This window comes from Gadus macrocephalus, chromosome 6, assembly GCF_031168955.1.
Source record: "Gadus macrocephalus chromosome 6, ASM3116895v1".
Lineage (NCBI taxonomy): Eukaryota > Metazoa > Chordata > Actinopteri > Gadiformes > Gadidae > Gadus > Gadus macrocephalus.
This window is the reverse complement of record NC_082387.1, coordinates 19,864,092-19,873,693: the sequence shown is the minus strand read 5'-3', so window position 1 is coordinate 19,873,693 and position 9,602 is coordinate 19,864,092. Positions and strand designations below refer to the sequence as shown.

The following is a 9,602-nucleotide window of genomic DNA, read 5'->3' as shown; positions in this document are numbered from 1 at the left end:
GGGGCAGCAGGGGGGGGCTGGCGGCGGTGGAGCGGCGGCAGGCGGAGCAGCGGAAGGAGCTGATGAGGGCCCAGAGCATGCCCAAGGGCTCCGCCATGACGGCCCGCAAGGCCATGATCGAGAGGCTTGAGAAGGAGGGCGGCGGGTGAGGACCCTCTCTCACTCGTTTATCCAGAGAACACACCACAGCCTCGTCAGCTTGAGGCCCTCCAGCCTCAGCCTTTACTGACGAAGGGGCTGTAGGGAAGACACTGAACCAATCAGGGAAGAGAGGCCATGATTTGTCAGAAATGAGAAGGGGGCAGACCACATCTAAGTTGCCTTATACTCACTAATAGCTGAAAGATGGCTGTTTTCTTGAATCTTTAACTATTTATTCAAAATTTAGATTTTGTCCGATATACTTATCAGCACAGTATCAGCATTTTCTGATCGAAAGTAAACTGAAAACCACTTTCTCTGAAAGTAGGGCCTTCCCACAAGGATGTTCCAACCTAAAAACGACTTTCAAACGTCTTCTGTCTTTAGCCCTGGGAACCAGGCGGTTGCTAAGGTTCAGAGGTCCACCAGCTTCGGCGTTCCCAACGCCAACTCCATCAAGCAGATGCTGCTGGACTGGTGCCGGGCTAAGACCCGCTGCTACGAGGTAACCCCCACACCACATATGAATCGCCCCTGTTGGGATGGTACCGATTCTTCTACTCTTCTCTACACATGCAAATTTGAAGATGAATAACGCAGTCTGCAGGTTCATGTCATTCCCTAATAAGACCAGAGGCTCTCACTGCATTGGGAGCGTCATAAGAAGGTCTTATACCCTGCTGCGAGCTCCGCTGTTCCTGTTTTTTCTGTATAATTTGCTGCTCCACACCTGGTTCGCCCTCCCACTGTTAATCACAGGGATCTCACGGTGTCCTGTGCTATGTGTGATGTGTGTGATGTGTGCCCCCAGAACGTGGAGATCCAGAACTTCTCGTCCAGCTGGAGCAGCGGCATGGCCTTCTGCGCCCTGGTCCATCACTTCTTCCCCGAGGCCTTCGACTACGAAGCCCTGAGCCCCTCAAACCGCCGGCACAACTTTGAGGTGGCCTTCAGCAACGCAGAGTGAGTCCGGCCTTCTGGCTGCCGTGTGTCTGGTTCTGTCCCTGCTGACCGGTGACTGACCCCCCCCCCTGGGGGGTCTCCTGTCAGCGTGGGGGAGAGGGGTCCACTGGGGGCTTCTCTTGGCCATGAGACGCCCTGGGGTCAGAAAGAGGGACCAAAGCCGTCCACTCACGCTGGGCGCTGCACCCAAGGTGGGTCATTCTGAAAGGCGGTTGCGGTGTAGGGAACGCCGAGGTCTTCTGTGGAAGCACCAGGGGTCACAACGGGCCCCCCTCCCAGCCCTGGATCCTGGATCTCATCCCCCCCCCCCTGTGACCCAGGGTTAACCTCTCATGTCTCTGTCAGGTGTCTGGAGACGCCCACACCTACCTCCTAAACCCTGCCCTCCATCCTGAGTGACACTGACAAACCCCTTCCTCCTCCTCCTCCTCATCCTCGTCGTCGCCACCACAGCCTCTAACCCCGGGAGCCCGAACGCTCCCTCTGAACCACCATCAGGTCAACAGAAAGAGCCTCCTCCCCCCTCCCCTTTTGTCTTCCTCTCTTCCTCCTCCTCTTCCTCCCCTCCTAGACTGTCCCTCTCCGTCTCCCGTCCTCCCCCTCCGGGGTGTGGTCCTACTCGCTTTAGCCCCGCCCTCCACGACCCCCACCCCCACCCTAGCACCTCCCCCCCCCGCCGCAGGTCTGCGCTCTGTATTCTCACGTTGCCACGGTAACAGGGCCTCCACCCGACGCGCCGGCACCTGATTGGCCCACTGATTGTGGGTATCTTCTGCACTTGTGTCACTTGGGTTTGGATGGACACCCACGCCCCTCACCCACCACCACCCCCCCCCACCTCACCCCCCCCCCCCCCCCCCCCCACCAGTAGCTGTGATGTGTGTGTGTGTGTGTGTGTGTGTGTGTGTGTGTGTGTGTGTGTGTGTGTGTGTGTGTGTGTGTGTGTTGCGTCACCAAATGTACTCTGTGTATTTACTGTCTCCTTGCAGGACTCTGTTGTTGTGCTCACCCTGCGTGGTTAAGATCGACTCTGAGCCTCATTCACTCCAGACCTTTTGATGCTTGAGAGAGTATGAAGTGCAGGAGAGAGGCTGCATGCATGCGGCCTGAAGCCCATCCTGGTAGACATAAAGAACGCTGAAGCAGAGTTCCTTCCTCTGCTAACACAAATCCCGACGACAGCGCATAGTGTTTTATCTTTACGCATCAAAAGGGTCTGGGTGAATGTGGTCAGTGTATATTTTGACACGTCTAAAGTCTCACGGTATAGAAACAACCAAGCAGACAAATATTCCAAATAGTCCTCGACTATTGGGGTGTTGTTTGTGCGTTTGTGTTGTTGTGCCTTTTAGTGCATTTAAGAGTTGTTTGTTTGTGAATGCCACCAATGCATCGTTGTGTTCACGAGGCATGTGATGTATACATTGATATATACATTAAGTCATATATCAACACCACACTGAGTGTAATGTTTGTTTTTGTGTCTCTCTCTCCATGTCTCTTCACCCTGACTCCTCCTACTGGGCTGGCCACACCTTCATCTGTCCTCCTCTTCCTTCATCTCATCGTTCTGGTTCATTATCTGTGCCCTACCCTCTACTCTCCTTGTTCTACTCTGTCAAATGTTCTCTGCATTTCTCTTCCCATCCTTTTTTCTCTCCATTTTTGTCTTGTTTTGGTCTTGTCAAATCTCTCTTCTCCCCTTTCAAACTTTCAATCTCTCTCGACATCAATGTCCTCTCCGTTCCCTTTTCTAAAATCCTCTCTCTCTCTCGTTCTCTCTCTCTCTCTGTCTCTCTCTCTGTCTCTCTGTCTCTCTCTCTCTCTCGCTCTGTCTCTGTCTCTCTCTCTCACTCTCTCTCTCCCTCTCCATCCTCCTTTCCTTCTTCTCTCCCTCCCCCTCCCCTTGCGCCCTCCTCTGCCCTGATTGGTCGTTGGGTCCCCCCCCCCTCCCCGGATACAGGAAGCTAGTGGACTGTCCCCAGCTGCTGGACGTGGAGGACATGGTGAAGATGCGCGAGCCGGACTGGAAGTGTGTGTACACGTACCTGCAGGAGTTCTACAGGGGGCTGGTGCTGAAGGGCTTGGTGAAGACCAAGAGCTCCGCCTCCTCCTAGGGGTCGGAGGCGTGCGGTACCCCATGGTGAGAGAGGAGCACTCGGAAGACCTTTAACATCCATCATTACTATCATAGCACTGGAACCCATGTCTCATCTCTAGCACCGAACAGCCTGACTTCTAGTGTTGGTGACAACAAAAGGTGTGTGGTGCAGTACTGTGTGTGAGTGGATCGTATAACTTGATTTATTAAAGTGCTGCGGCCTCTTGGATAAAGAGGCCGCATGTATAACACGCCTTGACACACCTGTCAAGGCGTGTGCGTGCCTGCCTGCCTGCGTGCGTACGTGTGTGTGTGTGTGCGTGCATGTGTGCGAGCCGGCGTGTGTGCATTTTTATTTTAGATACAAAGTTGAAGGGACTCTTTGGTCAGGACACTAGTGTGTTGTGTGTCTGAGCTTGGTCGGGTATGAAAAGGGAGTCCTCTCTAACAGCGGTCAATTGCTCGATCCATGTTTTCTCCTGTGCGCCGACTGGACGCTGCCGGGTTGTGTAGAAGCGACCCAGTGTGGCAGCAGGCCACTCCTCCAGGCTTCTGGTCGGTGGCTCCGCTCTTTAAAAGGAACTGGGAGGCAGCGCTGCAGAGCGGACTGGAAACAGAGCATGTTGTCCTCTGAGTGTCCTTGTGTATTTCAGGGTAGATTTACACATGTCTATGTACCTGACTGTTTGAATGCCTTCTAGGGCATTTTATGGCTCCTTGGCCCTAGTTAAAACACAGCCTCTCCCCTATCTTCAAAAAAGGCAAAAGAGGTTTTTTATGATGTTGACGTTTCTTTAGACTGAGACAGGACTGCTAATGGCCCATGGAGCTCATCTTTGTGATTTAATAACAGGCTCTCATGGCCCCTTATTAAAAAGCCACACTTGTCGGCTATGCTCTGGCTCTGCTGAGCAAAGACAGAACAAAATAACCTGTATAATTGAAGTGAAGACTGGGGTCTCATAAACTGTTGGGATTTCGGAATAGCAATTTAAGGTAATGGGAATGCTGTCCCCTTGTGGCTATTTCTAATATGACAACAATTTCAGATGACCATATTTAGATATATATATTATACTTGACAGAAAGACGTGTCTCCATTAGATATTTTGGACAATAGTTTATTAATTTGATTTTAGACATCACATAATAATAAATAAATAAGATGAAAAAGAAGACTTGAATTGAATCTGACGTTTTTCTGTTCCGGGGAAACATATTATGTTCCGCTGGGAGACTTCCAAAATCACGTCAGTCCATCCCGGTCCTCCTGACGGTCTGTCTGTCCTCCCGGTCCTCCTGACGGTCTGTCTGTCCTCCCGGTCCCCCTGACGGTCTGTCTGTCCTCCCGGTCCCCCTGACGGTCTGTCTGTCCTCCCGGTCCCTGCTGTCTGTCTGTCCTCCCGGTCCCCCTGACGGTCTGTCTGTCCTCCCGGTCCCCCTGACGGTCTGTCTGTCCTCCCGGTCCCTGCTGTCTGTCTGTCCTCCCGGTCCCCCTGACGGTGTGTCTGTCCTCCCGGTCCCTGCTGTCTGTCTGTCCTCCCGGTCCCCCTGACGGTGTGTCTCCTCCCCCCAGGACCTACGCCGACTGCATGCCTCTGCTGGAGGTGGAGGACATGATGATGATGGGGAACAAGCCCGACTCCAAGTGTGTCTTCACCTACGTCCAGTCTCTGGTCAACCACCTGCGCAGACACGAGCTCAGGACCCTCGGCCGCGCCTCCGACCTCTGAACCCTGACCCCCCCGTCCCCCGTCCCCCTTGAGGTCCCCGTCCCCCCAGGGATCGAGGATCGTCCATAAAAATGATAGATAAAATGAACCGGTGCCCCAAATGTCCAAAGAGCCTCACGTCCTCCTCGTCCCTCGAGGCTCCAGGGAAGACGTCTGCTCCGGACCTGTGGAGGTGTGAGACCTCAGGGGACGTCTGGGAGACGAGGTGAGGCCACCGCTGCCCCTTGAGCGGAGGATAGGTCTGTGTCTGTGTGTGTGCCCGTGTGTGTGTGTTTGCGTGCGTTAGTGAATTGCCTCCAGACGCACATTGTGGATACAAAGCCCGTCACTCTGTATAAAAGAGTGCAATTTATATATTCTGAAATGGCTTTTAAACCTTTTAAAATGTTTATTTTATTTTAACTCAGTTGACCTCCTGGTAAAAGTCCACATTATGGAAGCGGTTTTACTGCTGCATCCTGTGAGAAATTATGAAAGATCCAAAAAATATATATTGCAGTAATCCCCTTTACATGATGAGGGAATGGCTTTGGCGGCGTTGCAATTGTAACTATTGTACATTAAAACACAGTTGTTGACGCTGTCACTGAAGATATTATATGCATATATGTTGCTTTGGGTTTTCTATGTTCACTCTGGTACTTAAAAAAAATGTTTTGAACCAAAATCTGCATGCTCATTTTTAACTTGAATTCCTGTTGTTATTTTTTAACGTCTGGTGTTTGGTGTTGAACTTGCGACCTGCCTTATCCTGCTGTAGTGTGACCAGTTACGGGGGATTCTCCAACTGTAACATGCCTTGTTCAAATCCTACAACGTTTTTTAAGTTTTTTATATCGTGCAGGTACGTTGTTATGAATCTAGAGATTAATTTACTTCAACGGCACGACGACGCCCCCTGCTGACAACACACGGCCACTGCCGCTGCATACAAACAAACATTTATATTATATTTTATTAATGTGTACATGATGACTAGACAAATCAAAAAAAGGTTGACTCTAAAGGGTGTTTTATTATTTTTCTGAATTTAAGCTAGCTTTCTGATGAACATGTAAAGATGAGAAGCACACTCTGCCATTTCCTTTTTTAAGCTAACAAAACATGACATGAAACAAAATGTTTCCTTCTACTTTTATTATTTAGGTTATCAAAAAAATTCTTGTTGGCTTTTGAGCTCAATTTGATGTAAGGAATGTCTTTGTTCAATTTCAGAAGAATTAGATATAATTTATTAGCAATATTTTATCACTGCAAACTTGAGACTAAAAAAATGGACACAAGGAGCGTTCAAAAGACATTCTGTCCATCAGATTAACTGCCAGATATCCATATTTAATATATCAGTGCACCACATGTTCAATGTGAGAAACGATTAAAACCAACTTCTGAAAGAAATTAAGAAACCTTGTTGTGTATTGTGTGATTATCGCTCTCTAAAAGCTCTGACGGATACAGGGAAGCAGTTAAACTTGGTTTGGTCCATTGGGTATTTGACTGGGAAAACACATGCAAATAGTGTGTTTGTATATTATGTAAGCTTGTGTGTGCATCCAATCTATAGTCTGCCAAAGAACACGAAAATGTCAGTTTTTGTTTTGTTTTTATTGTACAACATCAATCATTAATCTCCACTCCACTCGTCTTGTATGTGTGTATTCCCGCCCCCTGTAGAATCATGCATCATCAGTCCCAGGCCAATCAGACGACTTACAGCCTGGGACTTCATTCAGTTTCACAGCAGACAGGAAGTCAACAGACACTCAAGAGAGTCAGCAGGTCAGATTATCGACTGTTCTACGCCTTAGCATCTTTTTTAGCATCAGTTTTGAGTCAAGTGGTTAAGGTGGGGCTCGTTGCTTATTGTGTTACTGTGCTTGTGTAAAAAAGTTTTAAAGATACTTAATTGACCAGACGTTACTACCTAATGAGGGGCCTTCATGTTCTGAAGAGATCCGCGTGACTGAGTTACAGCTCAGACCGCTGGGCTTGGGACGGGGACCCGGGGGCGGCCTCCTCGCTGGGCGGGGGGGGCTCTGTGGGAGCCTCCCCGCTGGGCTGGGGGGTCCCGGGGGGGTCCTTGAAGGGGCTGTCCTTGGCGGGGAGGAGGCGGAACTCCTCTGGGACCTCCTCCTCGGCCTCGCTCTTCATGTAGAAGCCGAGCTGGACCAGCAGATCGTTGATCTCCGCGCGGCTCATGTCCGACAGGGCGATGCGCTGGGGGGAGGGTAAGGGGAGAGTCAGGAAGAAGAACAGGACTCTGTGCTTTCACCGGATTCCTGCTCCTTTTCAAAGGTTCCCTGGTGAGGCTGCGTATTGATCATGGCTCCAAATCCAACGGCTCGGTTAAAACCTTTGAATACGCCAATATTGATCATATCTGTCTTTAACACCGCCACCTAAAGTAGAACATATATAAATGTTCCCAGGCTGCTGGCAGACCTTAATAAATGTTATATATGTCCACTCAAGTTATAACACATTTTATTTTATCTCTTTTCAGAAATGAAAAAAATGGCAGGATTCTTTGTAGAAGCCTGTTTACTGAAGTCGGCTCCTCCAGCACCTGCATGTAAACACGCTAGAAGACCTTCTGTCTGCGCCTAGCGGGGGGCTGAGCCCTGATCACGAGTCGGTGAAAAAATGCTTACTGTTCGCAACGCTCTGGGCCTGTGTGCGTGTGTCTATCTATTTGCGCGTGTGTCTGCGTGTGCGCGTGTGTCTTACGTCCAGCTCTTCGTAGTAGTGGTTGAGGAGGACGAGCTCAGGGTCGGCTCCAGGAATGTGCTTCATCACCAGGTTATGGCTGAGGGGTGGTGGTCAGGAGGCAACACAAGCAGACATCTCACCCATCACTGCGGTCCTCACACATTGCTATGAACAGTAAATATCTCACTGCAGCGCAACGCAGACCGCTGCGTGACCCCATGGCTGTGGGCTTCTTTCTTTATATGGACTGAAACCTCTGACATTGCAAACTCACCAAGCATTTTAAATATTGATCCGTGGCCATGGGGATACATCCCATAAATCAGCTCTGTGCCAAGCACTACTTCAGGCATCATATGAACAAATGACACGATGGGGAGAAAGGACGTACAGGCATGGAAAGGATACTAAAGAGGAATATCCTGGGTCACAAAGGCCTTGACCTGGGGAGAGCAGAGAGGGTTGTGTTAGACTGACTGTGTGTTGCTTTAGCATGTGGCTGCGTTAGTTGAAGACCACGTCCGCAACCCACCTCTCTCAGCCGGTTCAGCTGTCATCCTCCGCAGGACTGAAATGACACAGGAAACGTTATCAGAAACAGCAACTGGTAATAAGCTTAACAGAGTATGTTGATTACTAGATTTGCTTTACACTATGCTGTAGCGCGGTCACCTGCTGCCTCCTATTATACCAGTGATTAGGCTCCAGGGCACTTCGGTTCATTCGATACGTTTTTCTAGGCCAACCTAATTGTTTTGTTGGCCCTGTTCCCTCGGGCCCCACGTATTTTGCTCTCCGGAACTCAACACCAGGTGTGAGCTGCTTTACAACAGCTGCTTCCGAGGTGGTGTGGTGAGTGTTTACACAAAGAGGAGGGTAGCATTTCACATAGAGATATATAACCTAGATATGTCTTTGAGACTAGGAACTAGACATTCTTCAATATATCTTGTCAGATTTTCAGGATACTAATGTATTTTAATTCACAAGTAGTCTATACGTACATCCTAATATACATACATAGTTTTAAAGTTAAAGGTGAGGCTGGCTGCTCCTCTCTGATGTACGCTGCCCACATCCCTCACGCATGCGCGAAGCAGGAAATGTGGGGATATTCAAATATTCATTCAAATACTCATTCAAATACCAAAACATAAAAGGGTTATTATTGTTATTATTGAACATTACAACTCTTATCATCGTGTAAATGAACGGTAATTCAGCATAATACCGTAATAACGTTGACGGGAACCTACCTCCACCTTCGCCTTCGCCAGACCATCCAGTTTCTTCACGTCGATCTCGTAGGTCGACGCGCAATGGAGGAAACTGGAGAAGACAAGCAGCCAGATCATCTCCCTTCTTTACGGACTGGGGCCTGAAAGAATCGGAGATTCTAGGTCCTTTCCTGGAAGGTTAGGTAATGATGGAGAGACGAAGGATGATATGTGTGACTGCGTCCGTACCGTTTGCCACGTCAAACGATTCTCTTCCTACGTTCTGAGAGACAGGGGCGGGCGTAAGACAAGACAGGGGCGGGCGTAAGACCTCCAATTGTGTGAGAAAGGGACGTGAGTATGACCTCTCGTTCAGCGAGACAGTGCCTGGTGGACCTCCGCAGACATACTGCGGTGGGGGGCTACAATCTTCACCCAAAGGATTTGGAATAACTATTGAGCATTACCTACAAATATCAGGTTCTGGTCATTGTAAGATTATAATGTAGTAAATATAAAGTCACCAAACCATTTGGAGGATGTTTCCTCTGGGAAGTAATCCTTGCTCTACTGTCAGGAGCAAGTTATTTTGAATCTGAACATTCACTACCAAAGATATAATTAAGTAAGCGTTCTATAGTAAAAAGCTGTTACTTATATTTAGTGTTTAATAGAGAATATATTAATTTAATAAATCCCCTATGGGATTAACAAATAATGATAATCTACGTCGACAGG

The 9,602-nt window shown here is 49.0% G+C and overlaps 2 protein-coding genes across 12 annotated transcripts in view; one reads left to right on the top strand and one right to left on the bottom strand.

Moving 5' to 3' along the window:
- smtnb (smoothelin b) overlaps positions 1 to 6,344 on the top strand; it is a 51,680-nt gene extending 45,336 nt beyond the window's left edge. For 9 of the 11 annotated variants that reach the window (XM_060054821.1, XM_060054823.1, XM_060054822.1 and 6 more), the window contains 4 exons: positions 1 to 145; positions 529 to 646; positions 953 to 1,104; positions 4,782 to 6,344. The exon at positions 1 to 145 is cut by the window's left edge and continues 41 nt beyond it. In XM_060054821.1, coding sequence (XP_059910804.1) covers positions 1 to 145; positions 529 to 646; positions 953 to 1,104; positions 4,782 to 4,938 — 572 coding nt within the window. In that variant the 3' untranslated portion in view covers positions 4,939 to 6,344. Of the gene's footprint in view, positions 146 to 528; positions 647 to 952; positions 1,105 to 3,067; positions 3,248 to 4,781 lie in introns of all 11 variants that reach the window. The other 2 variants (XM_060054826.1, XM_060054818.1) reach the window with 1 other exon arrangement.
- Positions 6,345 to 6,524: 180 nt separating this feature from the next.
- On the bottom strand, positions 6,525 to 9,221 carry selenom (selenoprotein M). The gene is made up of 5 exons (XM_060054830.1): positions 8,904 to 9,221; positions 8,180 to 8,215; positions 8,056 to 8,090; positions 7,666 to 7,744; positions 6,525 to 7,155 (listed from the first exon to the last, which is right to left on the bottom strand). The coding sequence occupies exons 1-5, from the start codon at positions 9,000 to 9,002 to the stop codon at positions 6,907 to 6,909; spliced, it is 498 nt and encodes a 165-aa protein (XP_059910813.1). The 5' UTR covers positions 9,003 to 9,221; the 3' UTR covers positions 6,525 to 6,906.
- Between the last annotated feature and the right edge of the window lie 381 nt (positions 9,222 to 9,602).